Here is a 23,385-nt window from a genome sequence, read left to right as displayed (position 1 = left end):
ACCACTCACAAGCACTGAAATTGAAAGTGTGATTAAAAATCTTCCAACAGGGCTTCCCTGGTGGCGCAGTGGTTGAGAGTCCGCCTGCCGATGCAGGGGACACGGGTTCGTGCCCCGGTCCGGGAGGATCCCACGTGCCGCGGAGCGGCTGGGCCCGTGAGCCATGGCTGCTGAGCCTGCGCGTCCGGAGCCTGTGCTCCGCAACGGGAGAGACCACAACAATGAGAGGCCCACATACCGGAAAAAAAAAAAAAAAAAAATCTTCCAACAAACAAAAGCACAGAACAGATGGCTTCAGGTGGCTTCACAGGACCAGATGGCTTAACAGGCGAGTTCTACCATTTAGAGAAGAACTAACACCTATCCTTCTCAAACTCTTCCAAAATACAGCAGAGGGACAAACACTCCCAAACTCATTCTACCAGGTTACCATCATCCTGATACCAAAACCAGACAAAGATGTCACAAAGAAAGAAAACTACAGGCCAATATCACTGATGAACATATGAAAAAATCCTCCACAAAATACTAGCAAAGGGCGCGCCGGCCCAAACGAGCCGGCCGGCCGGCCTGGCTCCCCTCCCCGGCCCCGACGGGCGGGCGGGCTGCCCTGAGGAGGCGGGGAGGGGAGGGCTGGGCCGGCCGGCGGGCAGACGACGATGCCGAACTTCTGCGCGGCCCCCAACTGCACGCGGAAGAGCACGCAGTCGGACCTGGCCTTTTTCAGGTTCCCGCGGGATCCAGCCAGATGCCAGAAGTGGGTGGAGAATTGTAGGAGAGCAGACTTAGAAGATAAAACACCTGATCAACTAAATAAACATTATCGATTGTGTGCCAAACACTTTGAGACTTCTATGATCTGTAGAACTAGCCCTTATAGGACAGTTCTTCGAGATAATGCAATACCAACAATATTTGATCTTACCAGCCATTTGAATAATCCACACAGTAGACACAGAAAACGAATAAAAGAATTGAGTGAAGATGAAATCAGGACACTGAAACAGAAAAAAATTGATGAAACTTCTGAACAGGACCCAAAACATAAGGAAATAAACAACAGCAATGCTCAGAACCCCAGTGCAGAAGAAGGGGGTGAAGAGCAGGATGAAGACATTTTACCTTTAACCCTTGAAGAGAAGGAAAACAAAGAATACTTAAAATCTTTATTTGAAATTTTGATTCTTATGGGAAAACAGAACATACCTCTGGATGGACATGAAGCTGATGAAATCCCAGAAGGTCTCTTTACTCCTGATAACTTTCAAGCACTGCTGGAGTGCCGGATCAATTCTGGTGAAGAGGTTCTGAGAAAGCGCTTTGAGACAACAGCAGTTAACACATTGTTCTGTTCAAAAACACAGCAGAAACAGATGCTAGAGATCTGTGAGAGCTGCATTCGGGAAGAAACCCTCAGGGAAGTGAGAGACTCTCACTTCTTTTCCATCGTCACTGACGATGTGGTGGACATAGCAGGGGAAGAGCACCTGCCTGTGTTGGTGAGGTTTGTTGACGAAGCTCACAACCTGAGAGAGGAATTTGTGGGCTTCCTGCCTTATGAAGCTGATGCAGAAATTTTGGCTGTGAAATTTCACACTACGATAACTGAGAAGTGGGGATTAAACATGGAGTACTGTCGTGGCCAGGCTTACATTGTGTCCAGTGGATTTTCTTCCAAAATGAAAGTTGTTGCTTCTAGACTTTTAGAGAAATATCCCCAAGCTATCTACACACTCTGCTCTTCCTGTGCCTTAAATATGTGGTTGGCAAAATCAGTGCCTGTTATGGGGGTATCTGTCACGTTAGGAACAATTGAGGAAGTTTGTTCTTTTTTCCATCGATCACCACAACTGCTTTTAGAACTTGACAATGTAATTTCTGTCCTATTTCAGAACAATGAAGAAAGGGGCAAAGAACTGAAGGAAATTTGCCATTCTCAGTGGACAGGCAGGCATGATGCTTTTGAAATCTTAGTGGACCTCCTACAAGCACTTGTTTTATGTTTAGATGGTATAAATAGTGACACAAATGTTAGATGGAATAACTGTATAGCTGGCCGAGCATTTGTACTCTGTAGTGCAGTAACAGATTTTGATTTCATCGTTACCATTGTTGTTCTTAAAAATGTTCTATCTTTTACAAGAGCCTTTGGGAAAAATCTTCAGGGGCAAACTTCTGATGTCTTCTTTGCAGCCAGTAGCTTGACTGCAGTGCTGCATTCACTAAATGAAGTGATGGAAAATATCGAAGTTTATCATGAATTTTGGTTTGAGGAAGCCACAAATTTGGCAGCCAAACTTGATATTCAGATGAAACTCCCAGGGAAATTTCGCAGAGCTCAGCACAGTAACCTGGAATCTCAGCTAACCTCTGAGAGTTACTATAAAGAAACTCTAAGTGTTCCAACAGTGGAACACATTATTCAGGAACTGAAAGATATATTCTCAGAACAACACCTCAAAGCTCTTAAATGCTTATCTCTGGTACCCTCTGTCATGGGACAGCTTAAATTCAATACATCAGAGGAGCATCATGCTGACATGTACAGAAGTGATTTACCTAATCCTGACACACTCTCTGCTGAGCTGCATTGTTGGAGAATCAAGTGGAAACACAGAGGGAAAGATATAGAACTTCCATCCACTATTTATGAAGCCCTTCATCTGCCAGACATCAAGTTTTTTCCTAATGTTTATGCATTGCTGAAGGTCCTGTGTATTCTTCCTGTGATGAAGGTTGAGAATGAACGCTATGAAAATGGACGAAAGCGTCTCAAAGCATACCTGAGGAACACTTTGACAGACCAAAGGTCAAGTAACTTGGCTTTGCTTAACATAAATTTTGATATAAAACACGATTTGGATTTAATGGTGGATACATATATCAAACTCTATACAAGTAAGTCAGAGCTTCCTACAGATAATTCAGAAACCATTGAAAATACCTAAGAGACTTTTAAAATAGGCTTTCTCTTATATTTGATATTTGAAAAAATCTGTAGGAAATTTGAAAATATCTTACAGAAAAGTTGTAAGGTGTACGTAGGCCACTTAATCACTGAATATCTTGACCTGTAGGCCTCCCATTGAGTACATTAGTCATTGATAATCTGCCTGTTTAAATGGCCCGTTTGAAGTCCCATGCTTTGGAGACCTAACTGTTCTTCCAGAAGATAGCATTGAAAGTACCATGTTACACTCTGTGTGATCTCTGCTAATGGCACTTTGAAATTGTATTAAGTCATTTTAGATATAACATTTGTCACTGTGGATCCAATTGTCAGGTACTTAGTTATCAGTTCTTGGAAGAAATAAATTTTGAGGAGGTATGGGAGGAAGGAATACATTATATAAAACATTACAATGAAGCTCATGACTGACCTTTGAATAGTAGGAATTTAAGTATGCTGTTAAAAATCTGTAAGGGACCGTTAAAATGATCAGACTGTAAGAGAAACGTGTGAGCTCACCAAACAAGGATTTCAGTGTAGATTTTGCCTTTATCAAATGAAGTTGAAGGAACAAGTTAAAGTTTGAATGGAAGAGCCTGCCATTGTTGTTCCACATCTGATTGTTGCTGTTTACATTCCTTTATTGAGCCTACATCTTCATAAGCTTTTTGACAGGTATATGTTGAACACTTCTGTTTCATGGTCAAGACAGGATCAGAGACCATGGATACTGACAACTGATTTGTCTGTTTTCTTCTGTCTTTTTCCATGACTCTATCTACTGCCTCATCTTGATTTACAAGCAAAACCTAGAAAACCTACAAAAATAAGTGTTTTGTGGTTTATCTAGGAATAATATAGAAAATATTGCTCTTATTTTTGGTGAAGAAAATCAATTTTGTATAGTTTATTTCAACCTAAATAAAATGTGAATTTTGTTTAAAGTTCAGGTACATTGTTTTTGATGCGGACAAAACAGATTCTTGTGGTAAATCTTTTCAAAAATATTTATCACCTTCACAATTGAAGATAAGGTCTTTTTTTTTTTCTTTTGGTGTATGGTTTACTACTTGGGGGAATAAAAAAGCCATTTTAATTGTGAAATTATTAAATGTAAGATTTATCTAACTTTTTAAGTATTATATGCTGTATGACCCCTGATATAAATTGTTAGTGTTTGCGTAATTGTTGCTGGCTAAAATGTAAATGAATGAATATTGCAAGAAAAAAAAAAAAAATACTAGCAAAGATCATCCAACAGCCCATTAAAGGGAGCATACACCATGATCAACTGGGGTTTATCCCAACATACGCAAATCAATCAATGTGATAAGCCATATTAACAAATTGAAGGAGAAAAGCCATATGATCATCTCAACAGATACAGAAAAAGCTTTTCACAAAATTAAACACCGATTTATGATAAAAACACTCCAGAAGTAGGCATAGAGGAACTTACCTCAACATAATAAAGACCATATATGACAAACCCACAGCCAACATCGTTCTCAATGGTGAAAAAATGAAACCATTTCCTGTAAGATCAGGAACAAGACAAGGTTGTCCACTCTCACGATTATTATTCATCATACTTTGGAAGTTTTAGCCACAGCAATCAGAGAAGAAAAATAAATAAATGGAATCCAAATAGGAAAAGAAGACATTAAGCTGTCACTGTTTGCAGATGACATGATACTATACATAGAGAATCCTACAGATGTTACAAGAAAACTACTGGAGCTAATCAGTGAATATGGTAAAGTAGTACAATACACAATTAATGCACAGAAATCTCTTGCAGTCTTATACACTAATGATGCAAAATCTGAAACAGAATTTAAGGAAACACTCCCATGTACCACTGCAACAGAAAGAATAAAATACCTTGGAATAAACCTACCTAAGGAGATGAAAGACGTGTATGCAGAAAACTGTAAGACACTGATGAAAGAAATTAAAGATGATACAAACAGATGGAGAGATATACCATGTTCTTGGATTGAAAGAACCAACACTGCGAAAATGACTCTACTACCTAAAGCAAGCTACAGATTCAATGCAATCCCTGTCAAACTACCAAGGGCATTTTTCACAGAACAAGCATAAAAAATTGCACAGTTTGTATGGAACAACCAAAGACACCGAATAGCCAAAGCAATCTTGAGAAAGAAAAACGGAGCTGGAGGAATCATCAGGCTCCCTGACTTCAGACTATACTACAAAGCTACAGTAATCAAGACAGTATGGTTCTGGCACAAAAACACAAATACAGATCAATGGAACAAGATAGCCCAAAGATAAACCCACACACATATAGTCACCTTATTTTTGTTAAAAGAGGCAAGAATATACAATGGAGAAAAGACAGCCTCTTCACTAAGTGGTGTTGGGAAAACTGGACAGCTACATGTAAAAGAATGAAATTAGAACACTCCCTAACACCATACACAAAAATAAACTCAAAATGGATTAAAGACCTAAATGTAAGACCAGACACTGACAAACTCTTAGAGGAAAACATAGGCAGAACTCTCTATAACATAAATCACAGCAAGATCCTTTTTGACCCACCTCCTAGAGAAATGGAAATAAAAACAACAAACAAATGGGACCTAATGAAACTTAAAAGCTTTTGCACAGCAAAGGAAACCATAAACAAGACCAAAAGACAACCCTCAGAATGGGAGAAAATATTTGCAAATGAAGCAACTGACAAAGGATTAATCTCCAAAATTTACAAGCAGCTCCATATCAAAAAAACAAACAGCCCAATCCAAAAAATGGGTAGAAGACCTAAACAGACATTTCTCCAAAGAAGATATATGGATTGCCAACAAACACATGAAAGGATGCTCAATGTCACTAGTCATTAGAGAAATGCAAATCAAAACTACAATGAGGTATCACCTCACACTGGTCAGAATGGCCATCATCAAAAAGTCTACAAACAATAAATGCTGGAGAGGGTGTGGAGAAAAGGGAACTCTCTTGCACTGTTGGTGGGAATGTAAATTGATACACCCAATATGGAGAACAGTATGGAGATTCATTAAAAAACTAAAAATAGAACTAGCATACAACCCAGCCATCCCGCTACTGGGCATATACCCCGAGAAAACCATAATTCAAAAAGAGTCATGTACCATAATGTTCACTGCAGCTCTATTTACAATAGCCAGGACATGGAAGCAACCTAAGTGTCCATCAACAGATGAATGTATAAAGAAGATGCGGCACATATATACAATGGAATATTACTCAGCCATAAAAATATACGAAACTTGAGTCATTTGTAGTGAGGTGGATGAACCTAGAATCTGTCATGCAGAGTGAAGTAAGTCAGAAAGAGAAAAACAAATACCATATGCTAACATATATATATGGAATTAAAAAAAAACTCGTTCTGAAGAATCTAGGGGCAGGACAGGAATAAAGATGCAGATGTAGAGAATGGACTTGAGGACACAGGGAGGGCGAAGGGTAAGCTGGGACGAAGTGAGAGAGTGGTATGGACATACATACACTACCAAATGTAAAACAGATAGCTATGGGAAGCAGTCGCATAGCACAGGGAGATCAGCTCAGTGCTTTGTGACCACCTAGAGGGGTGGGATAGGGAGGGTGGGAGGGAGACGTAAGAGGGAGGAGATATGGGGATATATGTATATGTACAGCTGACTCACTTTGTTATACAGCAGAAACTAACACACCAATGTAAAGCAATTATACTCCAAAAAAGATGTTAAAAATAATAATAATGTTTTTAAAAAGTGGACTTAACATGATCCAGCTTTTCCTCATAAGTCAATTTTCATACAATATGTGGATTATTTGCTGTTGTGTTCAAACCCTTGATAGATAATCAGCAAGACACCCTGTACTTCTTTCAGAACTTAGCCTCAAAGGGACATAAAGCACCCAAAGAGTAATTACAATTTTGTGAGGCTAATGGAAAATACTTAGGATGTTTGGTATCTAAAGAAGGGGTTTCAATTGCTCTAGAAGCAATTTGGCTTTCCCTGCTCCTAAAACAAGAAGGCAAGTAAGGGGACTTCTAGGCCTTGCAGGCTACCAACGGAGCTGGATTCCAAATTTTTCTTTAGTGTCTCGACCATAAATAATTTGCCTACACAATACGAACCTGAACCTCTTGGTTGGGGAACAGACCATTGCGAAGCCTTTAGTTTCTCTAAAGGGCTTCCTGGCAAAGGCCCCAGCCTTGGGGCATCCAGACTATGATTTTCCCTTTTTTCTCTTTGTGCATAAAAACAAGGGTGACACACTAGGAATATTAACTCAACTGTAAGGCAGTCACTAATGACCAATAGGATATTACTGCCAGCAGCTAGATCCAGTAGCTAAGGGCCTTCCCCTTGCCTCCGAGCTGTCACAGCAATAGCTGTTGTTTGTCAGACAACATAGGAGACAGTCATGAGTCACCCTCTCACCGTCTTTGTTCCCCACTCCATGAAAACTCTACTAAACTCTCTTCACACACAACCTTATTCAGCGAGCCATTTAACTTGAGATTGTAATCATGAGACTGTATTCCTCTCACCAAACATAATTCTCCACAGGTGTAATGAACTTAGTCCAGTGACCTTGCTCCCAGAAGAATCAAAGAGCAGTAATGAAAAGTATGATTGCATTGTTTTAACTGACAGTATTTTATCTTAAGTATCAAATGGCAATAATGAAAAGTATGATTGCATTGTTTTAACTGACAGTTTTTTATCTTCTAGGATTGACCGTCAAGAAAGCCCAAAGGATAATCCTGACTTTATACTATGCACTCATGGTTCATATTTAAGAGGACCTCATGGAATGGACCAGGCTAGTAACGCTGTCATTTCTCCACTGTGTATCCTTGAAAATGGGCCCTTTCTAATGTCTTTTCTGCCCAACAGGCTGAACTAACAGCACGAACAAGAGCCTGCCTGTCATTTGGCAAAAGGAAAATCTGCTAACATTTACACAGACAGCCACTATACTTTTGGGGTGGCACATGATTTTGGTATGCTTTTGGAAAAAAAGAGGTGGGATTTTTAACATCCTCAGGACAGCCTACCAAAACTGGGAAACAAGTAGCAGAATTACTAGAGGCATTTCTGTTGCCATGTGCACTTGCTGTTACTAAGGCATGGGGCCATTCAAAGGCTGACACTGCAGAAGCAAAAGGAAGCTCTCTAGTCGATCATGCTCCCAAGACAGCAGCTCTGAAAAACGACACCAACCAACCAACCACTGTCTTTCCCTTTCAGCCACCCAGTAACCTTCCTGATATACTGCTGAAGTTTCAGGGAATGGTGTTTTCTGAAAATGGTTAAAGCTTTCAGAAAAAGGAAAAAGACACCTAAACACAGAATGGAGGAAGAGTCAACTAACAAAGAGCTGTGGACAGGTCCAAAGGGAAAGCCTATCTTTCTGTTTGGAGCTCAATATCCTATTTCACAATATATTTATGAGTTAACTCACTGGAACCCAGATAAGGTGGTATTACGAGGTAAACAATATTTTTCGAAGCCTATTTTACAATAGCCCAGAAGGTTTACTCAAGATGTGCAACTGTCCAAAATATAACCCAGGGAAGCATTTACACAGTTCTCAAAGAAATTTCCCATTACCTGCAGGTCTTTTTGAAATTTGGTATGTTGATTTTATACAAATGTCTCGCTCAGAAGGTTATCAATACATTCTTGTTATAATTTGAATGTTTTCACATTGGGTTAAGGCATTCCCGTGCAGAAAGGCCACAGTGCAGTAAGTAGAGAAATCAATTTTAGAAAGGGTGATACCTCTTTGAACAATCCCCTCAGAAATACATAGTGATAAAGGAACTCATTTTACTGGACAAATTATTAAGAAAATTTGCAAGATTTTTCCAACTACGCAGCACTTAATTGTGTTTATAATCCCTAGTCTTCTGGTTAGTAGAAAGAACAAATGGAACAATTAAAAAACAACTGGCTAAAATTATGGATGCTTATTCCTCACCTGGCCTAAGGCCCTTCCATTGGTTCTCAACCTCATATCCACCCCTCTTGGCAAACATCACTTCTCTCTCTTTGAGATGATCACAGGGAGAACAATGAGATTGAATGATGGACTATATTAACTTATATTATTAAAAGGAGACATATTACATCATGGCATAGGTTTAACTGCATTTTTCAAAGGATATTCTAAGCTTGTTTCTGAAGCATATCATAGTAATCTATCCTCAAGCGAAGATCAGATGCCCCATGACTTACAACCAGGAGATTACGTACATTGGAAAAGGCAGTATTTAAAAGACTACCTCCACCCTAGATGCAAGGTCCCTTATCAGGTGCTTTTAACTAACTCATGTGCAGCAAAACTGAAGGGAACTGACTCTAGGATTCATGTTTCCCACCTAAAAAGGGCTCCTGCACCAGACTGGTCTATAGACAGGGCTGATGACCTCAAACTCACCTTAAAGTGATGCTCCAATAGGAAAGAAACACCAACACCAGGATGAGAAGGTGACATCAGAAATAGACAGCTATCCCAACAGGCTGGACCTGACCCATACGGTTATTTACAACATTTTCTTCTTGGTTTCTTGGCCTTCTGCACACAAACCAAATGTTTTCCTATAATGGGCACAATTCTGTGCAAATTTGAGAAATCACTCCAAATGTTGGGACTATGGTCAATCACCTGCATCCAGTACTTCTGGGTTATCTTGCTGGGTTTCTCCACTCCAAGGGTCTAATTGGATGGCCCTCAGGAAATTTATTTTAGAAGAAAGAAATTATAGTTCTGTCAGGCCACTCCTGATATTACTAGATGGGACCCCCTCACTTGGCCCATCAAGCATACTTATTCTGACACTAGCCATAAATATGAGTTTTCCATTGAGGTCAGTCAAGCTCAGTCAGAACAATGAACTGAATTTCAATCAAAAGGTGTAACTTTTTAATTATTAGGAGGGACCCTCCCTCAGCTACGGGATGGATTTTTACGGCTGAAAATGGTCATCTAAGTTTAAAGACCTCCTTACGTTGGGAACAGTTAAATCACACTAAAAATCATCAGCCTGACGACACTAGTACATTATGAAAAATGGCAATATATCATTTCCCTTAAAGATAGTGATAGGTATGGAACAGACTGGGTCAGGCGACGAGAATACAGTGCATCGCACGTAATGGAACTCAATGGCTTTGTGGGTCCAATATACGGCCCTGGCTTCCACCAGGATGGCTAGGAAGGTGTACTTTAGGATTCCCTTGGGCTCAAGGCCACTTACGTAAAAATTTAGACATAAGTCCAGCAAATTTGCCATCAGTATGAGCCCAATGGGCCAAGAGATCTGTATCTCAAGGGTATGATTACTTAGCAGCTATTTTTGTGCCTTCAGTAGGTCTGGAAGATATAGTTTCCCACATCGAAGGCTTAACAGAATTCAGTCAAAAGACCTTAAATGATAGCAACCATGCTATTAGCCTACTGAATTCTGAAGTCTCTATGATGAGAAAAGTGGTGTTATAAATTCCTTAACTTGAGGTGCCTGGTTTCCTTTGATTAACTATAATCTCTCAATGTTCCAACTACATGGTTTTTGTTGCAAAACCCCTATATATCCTGGCTCCTCCCTTACCTCTTTGGAGCAGTCTCTCAGAGGTACCTGAGAGGGTGTCTCCCAGGCTATAGTCCTCAGAAAGTCTGCCAAATAAAACAGAATTCTCAGCTTTTAGAGTGTGTTTTTTTTTTTTTTTCAGTCAACAAAGCACAACGGAACAATGGAGGAATTTTGTACGTGGACTTTATACTCCATGTCATTGTTATATTTTCTGAGTATAACTCTACTGTTAAGTAAGAAAATGTGCTTGCTCTTAGATTTCTACTGAATTGTTTAGGAGGAATGTGTCATGATCTTGGATTAGTTTTCAAATGATTCAGAAGGAAAAAGAAGCTGGGTGCACATCCCACATGTATACACACAAAGAATGGAAATGTGAAGTATTAACAAAAGTGATTAGGGCAGGGCTTCCCTGGTGGCGCAGTGGTTGAGAATCTGCCTGCCGATGCAGGGGATACGGGTTCGAGCCCTGGTCCGGGAAGGTCCCACATGCCGCAGAGCAACTAGGCCCGTGAGCCACAACTACTGAGCCTGCGCATCTGGAGCCTGTGCTCCGCAACAAGAGAAGCCACCGCAATGAGAAGCCCGCACACCACAACGAGTAAATAAATTTATAAAAAAATAAAAAATAAAAAAAAGTGATTAGGGCATAATTTAAACGTTGGGGGAGGGGGAAATACCAAAAGTGTATCCCATGGCTGCTTACTCTGATTTGGGTCAATGACTGTAAATAAAAGTGTTATAAAGTAGAACAATCACAATTATTGGCAGCCTAATCCAAAGTAATTATTCCTGATGTAATGCACTTTAATCCACTTTAGAAAATGCCAAGGGAGGGACTGCATGTCCGCATTTGTTATGTGCTAAATAGTTTCGGAACAAAGATCTCCTCACTGGAGATACGGTGATGGGCACAACTAGGGTCTGGTGAACAGAAGGGCCAAATGGATGCTTCACTGCTCTTAATGTCAGAAACGGAGAAAACTGACAAGCGTCCAAAACGTTAGGGACCACAAAATACCCTGAGCCACACGCGGCCCTGAAGATGGCACATGAAGGAGTAAAAATCCACCCCGTTTAGTTGTCCACTTAATGGGTGAACTGTATGGTAGGGAGATTATATCCCAATAAAGCAGTTAATAAAGAAAAAAACAAAACTTAAAGGGCCCTATTGTATTCAATCTGGGCCGAGGGAGTCCCTCAACAGTCCCCCCCTTTAAGAGAAATTCGGGGAACAGAAGGAAAGGTGAAAAGCCTACGCGTAGAGCTGGGGTCAGTGTACTGCCCTCGTGCAGACTGGCATACGATCCCCCGTGAGGATCCCGACTTCTGGGCAAAGGTACCGAAGAGCCGCCGCACACATTCCACGCAGCGTGGCGTCTGACAAACACCCCGGCGGCCTCTCGCCCGAGGGGCTGCTGGCCACGCTCACCTCTCGGACACAGCCTCGGCCTGCTCCGCCCTGCGCTCCATCTCCACGACCTCCTCCTCCGTGTACTCCAGCTTCACCCGCTCCTCGGCCAGCTCTCTCTCCACCGCCTGCAGCTGGGTCGTGGTTCTCGCCAACAGCACCGTCACCGCGTCCTACAGGACCAAAGGGACGCTGCTAAGAAGCGGAAAGCGGGCGCCTGCACGGCCCATGGGGAGCATCCCTGCTGCCGGGCTGGTGGCCGTCCCCGGCTGCTCTCCAGCGGGAAGCAGCTCACCCCCGGGGCTGGCAGCAAGACAGTAACTTGGCCTTTCCATGTGGCTCTGAGGACTCAAATTTTAAGCAACCAACGCATCACTCATCATCATGAACATGTTGCATTAAAGAATATTACCATGAATGGCCACATCCATCACTATAGTCCATTTTTATTACTTCCCTTGAAACCCTGTTTCTTCGTCGCCACTGTGTTCTATTTAAGACTAAGTCTACACGCGTTTCTTAGAAACAATGGCCCCAGGAAAAGCCCCTCTTAAAGCCAGGCCACCTACTGACTCCCGAGAGGTGGCGGGCACAGGGTCCCAGGAGTCGCTGGGTCCCAGCCACTCGTCGTCCCGCCGGGGGGGGGGCTCGGGGCCGGTGAACACCTGCACCGAGTACCAGCACAGCTGCATCTCGCTCGAACCATCGTAATCAGCCAAGTTAATCTGACCAATGCCCTGTGCGGTGTTTAAAAAAAAAAAAAAAAAAAGGCATAACAGGCCCTGAATGACTGCACCTTAACAACCAATGGGCATCAAGGTTACCCTTTAATCTTAAGCAGAAAGAAAGGAAAGTATTTCATTCTTACTAACAGGACTAAGGTAAAATGAAAGTAGTGTTAAAGTGGTGTTGGAGGATCCTAGGGAGGATGGCTCTCATGTTGCTTATTCAACTTTAATAGAAACTGCTAGGAAGGGAAGAAGGACAGAGAACAAAAGGTAACTCACAGTGAAGGAAATGGACACTTCAGGATTGGATCTCACCCAGACTCTGGCCTATATGTTTCCTCCCTTGCTGATTTTAATCTGTATGTTACTCTGAAACAAACTGTAACCAAACAGAAAAACAGACAGAAACTGAGGAAGAGAGACAGGAAGAAAAGCAGGATTGAGGGAGAAGACAGGAGGACAGAAAGACTGAGGCAGAGACTGACAAAAGAGAGGGGGAGAGAGGGGTGGAAGGTAGGAAAGAGAGGAGGAGGGTACCATACCAACAGTTCTCCCTGCAACTGAGGATTCACTGAGCACATGTATAACTGAAGGGACTTCAACATCACCATGTTTGAATGCACAGGGATTCTGAAAACTTCATTAAACGCCAAGGGGGCTTTCAATTCCAGAGCCTTAGAGCAGAATGTGTTTGGTGTGTCGGGGTCAAGCGAAGGCAAACAGATGCAGACGTGTCTGGAATCGAGACAGGGAGAAAAAAGCATGGACCACATACACGAACACCCCTGTATGTTACCCTTTGGATGTGAATAGGTAAAACTGCAAAGTCCTTTGGAAAAAGTCCTTTTCTCAACCAAAACAAAGTCCAAAGAACGGACCTACCTTTGGAGAGAAAAAAAAAAAAAGGAAAAGAAAAGAAAAAAATTAGCAAAAAGAAAACATAAAAATCAGCAATTATAACTTCAGGGGGAGTCAAACAGACTTTCTGCTTTCACCATCTTTGTGGCAAAACATCTGCACTGATCTCTGCACAGCCCCTTGGCTCCCTCTCCAAGCTCTGCCCGCCTTGCCTCTCAGAGCGCTTGCCCACCCAGGCACCCGCCGTGCTGGGCTCCCAGCCCTATCCACCCCCAGCGTGGAAGCCAGCACCCAGGAGAAGCTCCAGCATCGGTGGAGTGAAGTACAGCATCAGGGCGAACCCTCAGACGCTGAAAACCAGGCTGCTTCCAAGGCCTTCGGGAGACCAGTTTACAAAGACGACTCACGGAAAGGGAGGGCACCGTCGGGCCTGAACACCCATCACAGGTGGGTTCACCCGCCAGGGTGAGTGGGACCTCACATCCCCATCGGGCACCCATCTCCCCACTGGGGACAATACAGATTTCCTTCTCCCTGCTCGGACAAGGATGCCTGAGCCCAGCCTGAGGCCTCTTCAGGCAACTCATCAGATCGCAAGAGCTGAGTGTGGCTGTGTCGCCACCAGCCTTGTGACCAGGATGGACGTTTTCAGCCCCAACGCTGCCGATGATGGGCACCCAGCATTTTGTCAGCATGGCCACGGCACATAACCAGCCTGGCTCCAATAACTCCACCTGCCTCAAATAATAAACCAGCCTCTTCTTAAAACTTACAATCCTTTAGATTTCAGACAGACATTCCCTGGCGTTTTATTCTAAATTCAGGTTCCACGACAGTCTTTTCCCTCCCCAAACTGCCACGTGCAGCAGGTCAGCCAGTGGTGCCGTGTGGAGGACGGCCCGGGGGGAGGACACGGCCCCCACCGGCACGGGACCTTACATTTTGCAGTCTTCCTTCACCACCAGCCCGGCAAAGTTCTTCAGTTGGAGCACGTTCGCGAGGAGACACTCGCTGGCACTGTCGTGCCTAGAAACTAAAAGGCACATTCACAGACTGCAAATGCCCCACGGTGTAGAAATCCTGCTTGAACTACTGCAGCGGTCCTCACCCCACCCCAGGGGACCTGTGCAAAGTCTAGAGGCTTTCCTTACTGTCACACTGAGTGGAGGGGGGCTACTGCATGTAGTGGGTGGAGGCCAAGGCTGCTGCTCAACACTCCATGGGGCTCAGGACAGCCCCCAACCCAGAATGACCCAGCCCGAATGTCACGAGTGCCGAGAAACGCTAGGATGACAAGAGTGAGCAAAAGAAAGCTGCTGGGATGTGAACATCCTGCCTTGTTCATCTGAACACTGCTGGTTACTGCCTTTCTAGACACTGTAGCTAGAAACCAAAACGCTTAGTGTTGCACAGCACCTGGCTACCCCACCTCCGGCGGGAACTTTCCTGAGGGCCTGACTGTGCCCACGGGGTGAGCGTCCCCAGCCGTGACTCAGTGTTGGAGGACAGCAGTGGAGCCGCTCTTGCCCATCTCTCCTTCCCGCCACCGCTGTCCCTTCACCTGAGACCGCTGAGATGGGCCTGGGGGTACCCAGGCCAGGGAGCAGCACCCAGATCACGCGGGTCCCTCCATCCCTCCTGGCCTGTGTGTGGAGGTGTGAGTCGCCAGGCGGGCCCCAATCTACCCATCGTCTTTATGAGCAACAGGGAAGGAGTCTTCTGTACTCACAAAAATCCAACATCGATCTGGGGCCCCTCGTTACCACAAGCGTCTCCACGCACAGGCTCGTCAGCATCCTCACTCCTGAACACAGTCGGAAAGGCACCGTGTTACTCCGAGGGGGCCTGGTTACCTCGGGCTCGGCAGAAGCTCTCTCACACTAGGGGTGCTTCTTACTGAGAAGGGCTTTATTAAGTTGCGACATAAATAAATGCTTTAAGTGACAGGGCACGGCAGGTCCCCAGGATCCATGACGTCACCTCCCAGGGTACCTGCTGACAAAGTGGCCTTTTTGAGAAAATACCTCTCAAAACCACGTGATATTCACGACAAAGTTCAAAAACATACACTCTTAAAAGCTTTGCAGGGGGGACTTCCCTGGTGGTCCAGTGGTTAAAACTCCGTGCTTCCACTGCAGGGGGCGCGGGTGCGATCCCCGGTCAGGGAACTAAGATCCCGCAAGCTGAGCGGCGCAGCCAAAAAAAAAAAAAAAAGTTGGCAATAAATGAAACATATACAGGTATCTGAGCTGAAAACATGACATCAAAGGTCTCAAACAAAATAAAGCCCACAAGGGGTTTTGTCCTTGCAAAGTGACTCCTCCAGCTCAGGAAAGGGGACGGGGGGAACATCCATTTCTAGTGAACGTCCTTTCTAGAAAAGCAGGTCTCCCTCGCACACTGGTTCTCCTTTTCCGGCTCTACTGGGCTCACGCCTTCCAACCCCCGGGGCCGGAGAGAAAGCAGTCATCCTAGATGCCCGAAGCCAGGCCAGTCCCCAGACGCCACCTGGGACCAGAGGGGGTCCGTGGGGATGCTCAGGGCCCCTCCCACATGGAGAGAAGCCAGAAGAGCTGCACCCCGGAGACACACAGGGTGTCAAGCCAGACAGGTCTCAGCAGGGGTGCCTTCTGGGAAGTCAGCCCAGGGAGGCCAGAAGGTCAGCTTCTAACCTTTCGGTGGGAGGTTCAAACACGCCGCTGTCGCTGGCCAGCAAGTAATCGGACAGGCAGGTGGACACGCAGCGCACTCTCCGCTCCAGCCTCTGGGCGCTGTCTTCTCGGGGGGTCGTTGCTGCAGACGAGAGACACGGCCGGGCTCAGGAGGCAACAGTGCGGGAGCCCAGGGCAGAGCAGAGACAAAGGCACGAAGTGGCAGAGACAGGCCAGCACGTGTGCAGATGTGTGTTTACATGCACTCTGCTCCAGTCTTTTCTTATATTGGAAAATGGAACAAACAGGCTTCTGGCTACTTCTTTAAAAGCCCTTTAAATGATCATCAATCTCCCTTCACCTCCTTAATGAGCGCACAGGTCAGAAGGTGGCGGGAAGGCCCTTGGCGTGGCCCTTTGAGAGAGTGTCACACGGGAAGACCTGGAGAGAGATTTCGCCTGCACGCGGATGGCAGCGCGCTCTCCGAGAAGCAGGAGGGGGGTGTTTCCTCCTTGACGCTGCTTGGTATTCTCCATACTTTATACAAGGAACACAGGCTACACTGCTTTATAATCAGAAAACAGAGTTTTTAAAAATCATCAAATAACCTCCAACAAAATGGAGGGACTTTCAAGTCAGAGGACACAGATGCACCCAGACTCGGCCTTTGCCAACGTCTCCGTGACCCCTCTGCCGCTCTAACCCCAGCGTCCTCCTCAGCAGCCCTGGGGCCAGACTGGCTTCCAGAACTGTCTCCTGGGATTAGAAAGGACCTTCACTGGGCAGCTAATTTTTGTCTCATATCGGTTTTAACCAAGAGCCAAAGACAACCACTGACACTTTCCCTTTTACCATTTCATCAACTCTTTCTATTCCTTCCCTCACAGCAACAAGTTTCTTTTAACAAAAGCAACAGAAACAGGCATGCCGTCTCCCACTGCAAAATGTGATGACGGACACAGGAACCTCAACACTTCTGAGAGAGGCACACACGGTCAGAACACAGGCTTAAACCGTAAAGCCCCGAAGTGAGCCTCACTCAAGCATCATGATGCCTCTTGTTAATAATGCAGGTCCCTCTTGTCTCTCTCTGTTCTCTGGCCATCTAAGCTCTAGAAACTAAAAATCTAGACATCTGTGCACCCCTGACACCAATAACCATCTCTTTTCTTTTTTTTTTTTTCTTTTGCCTGCGTTGGGTCTTCGTTGCTGCACTGGGCCTTCTCTAGTTGTGGCGAGCGGGGGTTACTCTTCATTCCAGTGCACGGGCTTCTCAGGGCGGTGGCTTCTCTTGTTGCGGAGCATGGGCTCTAGGCATGCGGGCTTCAACAGTTACAGCGCATGGGCTCAGTAGTTGTGGCACACAGGCCCTAGAGCGTGCAGGCTTCAGTAGTTGCAGCTCTGGGCTCAGTAGTTGTGGCTCGCGGGCTCTAGAGTGCAGGCTCAGTAGTTGTGGCACACGGGCTTAGTTGCTCCGTGGCACGTGGCATCTTCCTGGACCAGGACTCGAACCCGTGTCCCCTGCATTGGAAGGCGGATCCTTAACCACTGCGCCACCAGGGAAGTCCCCAACCATCTCTCTTTTCAGCCAAATTATTATTCACAGCAACAATTAAACCCAGATATATTCATCGGGGTACAAAACAGACAGGGCGGGCTTCCCTGGTGGCGCAGTGGTTGAGAGTCCGCCTGCCGATGCAGGGGACACAAGTTCGTGCCCCAGTCTGGGAAGATCCCACATGCCGCGGAGCGGCTGGGCCCGTGAGCCATGGCCGCTGAGCCTGTGCGTCCGGAGCCTGTGCTCCGCAAGGGGAGAGGCCACAACAGTGAGAGGCCCGCGTAACAACAACAACAACAACAACAAAAAGAGACAGGGCTGTGGCCTTTGGTCTCACAATGTTAACTGCAGACAAAAGCCGACCTTTCAAAGGTCTGCAGCGCCCAGCGTTGGGGCCACTGGCTCCGGCTCAGTCAGCGGCAGAAGCTGGCTTCTTCCTAGGGTGGCCGGAGGCACCGACTCTCAGATCGTAGATGACGACTCCCAGGTCCAGCTCTGCTCGTCACCCCGGCCCCACGGAAGGACCCAGAGCCTCCAGCTCTAAACTGCAGATAGAACCGCTCAGTTTGCTGCATGGAACGCCAGCAAACACATCGGCTCACTACTTCCATTCCCAGCCCTGACACTCGGCCTTACGTGCCTTTAAGGAAGTAACACTGCACAATGATCCAGTTAACTTCCAGGCAACCCAATGGTGTAACTGACAAAATTTCTCTCTCATTGCAGTGAAAGTGGATGAAGAGAGAAAGGAAATGGGGGAATCAATCCTCAGTGATCCTGGGCTTAGCACATTCACGGAGCAACTGGATGCAGGAGTTGACAGAAGGAGGTACGTTCAGCGTTTGCCCTGGCTGAGGAAGAAAGCACAAGGCACACCCCACAGTACACACCGCAACCGTCTGCACTTGGGCTTCTAGGCAACGAGACGGAAAGTGGGGAGCAACGCCAGTGAGGTAAGGAATAAACAAGCTTCCACACATTCATTTTATAAACCTCTGATCTTTCCATCATGAAACACAGACAAACAGACACTGAGACCTAAGGACAGCAACGCTGCCTGACAAAAGGGAGGAAAGTATAAGGAAAATCACATCGTGGGCAAAGCTGCCAGCTGGCCTATTAAAATAATGAAAGCGCTAAAGTCTGGGGAAAAAACGCAAGAAGGAAAAAATACGTCAAGCTCTTAGAAAAGTTCTTACACAACTTTCAGAGCCAGGATGAATACCATTCAAACGACAACAATAATAAGAGCAACTGTTGAGCTACATTAAAGCACAGCCATGAGCTATGCCCTTCCTGACCACACCCCGACCATCCTAAATACATTGATTCACTGCACAAGCATGTGGCACAGCCTGACCAGCAAGGCGAAGCGGAAGTCCAAGGTCACTTACAGTGAACGTTTCTGTCGAGCCACATGAGAAAAGAGATTTAAAAAAAAAAAAAAAGCACAAAGTGAAAAAACTGTAGAATTTAAGCCAACAATGTTAAACAGGGTATGAATGTAATAAAAACATCAATAAACAGATGAACAAAGTCAAAATATTTATGGACTTATATTAGCAAACACCAGTGCGAAATGAAAACAGAAACAGATTTCAGAATCGTGCCACATTTGACTTTTAAAGTGTGGGGACCATAAAACTGTAGTAAACATGTAAAAACAGTTAACGATGACAGTTTATTTCCCCACTCCCCTGCCCCACCTCTGTCCCCTCAGACTGATTTAAAACACAATGGGCAACTCTGAATTTTATGTTACTAAAATTTTTCTCACTAAAGCTTGCTTGAGTCAAACTTAGACTGTACTGTTCTTAGACTGGAGAGTGGAGGGAACTACATGACCTCGGGCGTCATAAATGAGGGGTGGGGTTATTGTAATGAGTACTGCGATCCTTGCCAATTTTATGAAGCTGCGATGACTCTAAGCTCAGGCATTCCCACAAGCATCAAGGGAGGCAAGGAGTCACCCTGCGTCCATGCCTGAAGCTGCTCACCCAGCCCTGCGCAAGCACCTATCAGGACCCATTCACTGAGTCAAGTACCTCTAGTTTGTAAGGGCCCAATTCTACTCATATGTGAACGCACCACCAGGTGGCAGTATCTGACCGTACCGACAGCAAAGACCTCCCAGTCTAAGAAGCTTGAAGCGCTATAACATCCACCACCAAGTGGTGGATGAAAAATAAAGAAATTAAGTCAGCTCTTCTCCTTCCCACCCAGTCTCTCCCGTGGACCGAAAGGGGTCCTTAAATCTTTTGCTGACTTTGTGTATAACTGGACTGATACTTCTATATTTCGGACTGTTTGCATAGGGAAAAGAAAAGTTTGCACAGGGAAAAGAAGAGTAAAGGCTAGACAATAAGTGAAAATGGAAACGTTTTAAGGAAAGTTTGCAAAGGGAAAAGGAAAGAGTAAAGTTAGACAATAAGTGAAGATGAACAAGAGAATATGTGTATAAAAAAGAACAAAGTAAATACAGCTTACATATGCATATGAACTATGGAAATAATTTATATTGGGATGTTGAAATAATGTATGAGCAGCATTTGCAAACAAAAAAGATAGGAAAACAACGGAGGTGCCAATTAGCCAAGGGACTGATTCAGAACATAGCTGGTCAATAGATATGTAAATGCTGAGAGAAACTAGGACTGTGTCTATAACCCATGGGTAACAAAATGGTGTATTTGTTGAAGAGCAATGAAGCCGAGAGTCAACCAGGTCTAAGGGTGTGCCCAAGGATATGCAGTTAGAGTTGAGTAGGCAAGGATTTGAAGAGCACCAGAGAAAGTAATTTGGTAGAAATGACTAATGCTTACTGCGACAACTTCTGAAATCATCCAAAATACTGTCATTTCCTGTTTGACAGAATTAAGTCTTTGAAAATTCCAGGAACAAAGGATGAAGAGATGAAGTCACAGGGCCAACGTTAGTAGAGATTTCTGCCGGGCCACAGCCAGACAGCAGTGCCAGTGCTGGTCTGAGGCGGGAACACACAGAACGTTGCATGTGGGCACACGCCCTGGAGAGTTCGTTAAGGCCCAAGTACTTCTTTAGCAGCCTCCGAATGCGGAGGAACTGTCTCATTTTCGACAATTAAGTATATTCTGAAAACAAGCCAAATGGCTGGGAAAGACTACTTTCCATGACATTTCAAGGACCCAGGGCAAAAGCACGCGGAACGAGCAAGGGAGCGGGCGGGCGGGCGAGCGTGCGTGCGTGCGTGCGGGCCTCCTCTTGCCCTGGAGGGTCCTAAGCTGAGGGCTCACTAGGCCACAGCAGAGCCAGCTGAGCTCGAGACCTTTCCTCCCCGGCCCCGGGGCACCCACCGGACCCATCAGTACGTACTTGCAGCCATGGGAGCGGTAGCGGCTTGGGGTCCTCGCTCGCGAGGTCCTTCCCCGTTCCTGGGGCACCCGTGCGGCGGCAGGGACGCCGCGCCCGGCGGGTCCTCGTCCCCCACGGCGGAGGCCTGAGCACGCAGCCTGTCCAGGGGGGCCCAGGCCCGCCACCTCGAAGGCGTCCCCGAGCTGGGCCAGGGGCGAGTCTCGCGAGGCCGGGAGGAAGGGCGTGTCCAAGGGCGAGCTGGGTGGGTACAGCGAGGACAGCGAGGAGCGCGAGGACAGGGACGCCAGGGACTGTGGCGTGTCCAGGGAGCGCCTCTGTTTGTGGAGGTCTGCGGGGCCCGGGGCGTCCGCCAAGGGGACGTCCCGGCCCAGGGAGTCGAAGGGGACGAGGTCGAAGCGCAGGAGCGGGCCGCCCTCGGCGTCGGGCTTCTCGCGTACTGCGGGAGGCCGTAGATGTCGGTGAAGCTGACGGAGCTCAGGGAGCCCCGGCTGGAGGCCAGGGAGCCGCGGCTGCTCCCCGAGGAGACGGTCAGGGTGCTGGCGGACAGGCTGAAACGACAAGAGCAGCCTGGAGCCCGCCCGTCCCCACCGCGAGCCGAGCTCCACGAGGAGCAAACCTCTGCCTCGGGCCCGTTCACCCCGGCGCCTCTTCAACACCTCTGAGCGTTTTAAGACACCCACCCCCACCCCCGCCCCTTCGTAAATATTTCCTTTGTTTCTTTGAATGTCAGTCGAGAGCAGTAGTTAACGTCAAGGGCTCTTGCTCGAGCTCAAGTTCCAGCTCACACTCAAGACTAGCTGTATGCAGCTGATTTGGTCAAGGGCTTTGCCCTTTCCGAGCCTCCCACCTTCTCACCCGGCGCTGGGATGAGAGCGGTTCCTGCCTCAAGGCGCTGTGAGGGGGAGAACTGAGAAAATAATACACAGAAAGCCCTTAACACTACACTTCGCGATACGGTAAGTGCTTGAGAACTGGAGCTCTTACTGAGCATCCAACTCGGATTTTAAAGATATTCATGCCTAATTAAAATGAGTATCTTAAAGAGAAATAATTAAAAGTGTACGTGTGCATCTATGTAGATGGACATATACACTCCTGATGCTGTGAGTTACAAAATCCTTCGATAAATCTGACTTAAGATTCATTATTCTGAAGTCACACTTGGTTCTCCTCATATTCCTTGGGTCACATATAAGCAGCTCATCTTAAAAATATCCTGTCTTCACTTTCCTGTCCTGTACTTACAACCACTGCAGGTTCTAAGTTCTGGGAGAGAAAGCCAGGCTAAATGAATCGTGAAGTTCACGGCCACTATGTTATAACATGATAATCATGTTACCTACCTTTGTAACTCGGACTGGAGATAGGACATTAGGCAGATGGCTTCTTCCAGCTGCATCAGGAGACAGTTTCTTTTTTCCTGAAGTAGAATCCTGTAGGTACAAAAACAGTCCACTGGTGGATTTCAAAGATGCCAAGTATATTTTCCTAACAAGAAATTCAGCTATATATTCCGCCAAAACAGATCAATGACTATCAGTTCTAAAAGCACACCTATGTCACAAGTTCCAAGGTAACTGTTTTTGTTTTATTTCACACTGTACCTCTAGAATCCTGAACAGTGCGAGTGATCCACACTAGAAGTTGCATGTGTGATGGAACAAATGTGTGGATAAAGAGATAAGATGGACGGATGGGAGGATGAGTGGGTGGACAGGTAGGTAAATAGACAGGTGGATGGGAATCCCACAGATGGGTTCAAAGGCAGAGCTCATAGAAATCTACTGGATTTCCTTGGAATAAATCTGATTCCCTCATCCTAGGCCCTCTTCCAGGCAAAAAATAAATGCAATTCTAGTATCTAGAGAATAAAAGATAAAAATCAAATAAAACAAAATATCAACTGTCATGGGTTGATATGGGTTGGAAGTATATATTTCTTCTTCCTTCTGCCTTCTTCTACTTCATAATTTTCTAGAATATTTTTCTCCTACTGTAGTAAGCCTACTGCCGAGAGTAGAGCCCTGCACATATAATAAATAATTGTTGAACAGTGGGGACTGATTAATCTTGCCTTTATAACAAAAGACCCATTTACAAATCAAAATGATTGTGTGTATATATATATATATGTATGTATATATATATGTATGTATATATATATATATATATATATATATATATATCAGGCAAAATAGAGTTTATGAACAAAGACTGTACTAAGAGACAAAGAAGGAGATTACATAATGATAAAGGGGTCAATCCAGTAAGA

General features: G+C 45.4%; 1 protein-coding gene across 1 annotated transcript in view; it reads right to left on the bottom strand.

The window, feature by feature from the left end:
• LOC308611111 (protein WWC3-like) overlaps positions 1–23,385 on the bottom strand; it is a gene marked incomplete at both ends in the record, with an annotated part of 51,309 nt that overhangs the window by 22,787 nt on the left and 5,137 nt on the right. The window contains 14 exon segments of the mRNA XM_081260023.1: positions 530–784; positions 926–998; positions 1,207–1,307; positions 1,437–1,605; positions 11,989–12,140; positions 12,537–12,704; positions 13,238–13,430; positions 14,493–14,579; positions 15,283–15,357; positions 16,226–16,346; positions 21,114–21,261; positions 21,263–21,544; positions 21,547–21,661; positions 22,457–22,546. Coding sequence (XP_081116149.1) covers positions 530–784; positions 926–998; positions 1,207–1,307; positions 1,437–1,605; positions 11,989–12,140; positions 12,537–12,704; positions 13,238–13,430; positions 14,493–14,579; positions 15,283–15,357; positions 16,226–16,346; positions 21,114–21,261; positions 21,263–21,544; positions 21,547–21,661; positions 22,457–22,546 — 2,029 coding nt within the window.

The sequence above is a fragment of the Mesoplodon bidens genome (assembly GCF_964165515.1).
Source record: "Mesoplodon bidens genome assembly, contig: HAP1_SCAFFOLD_339, whole genome shotgun sequence".
In the NCBI taxonomy this organism is placed as follows: Eukaryota; Metazoa; Chordata; class Mammalia; order Artiodactyla; family Ziphiidae; genus Mesoplodon; species Mesoplodon bidens.
This window is presented reverse-complemented; position numbering and strand designations above follow the sequence as displayed.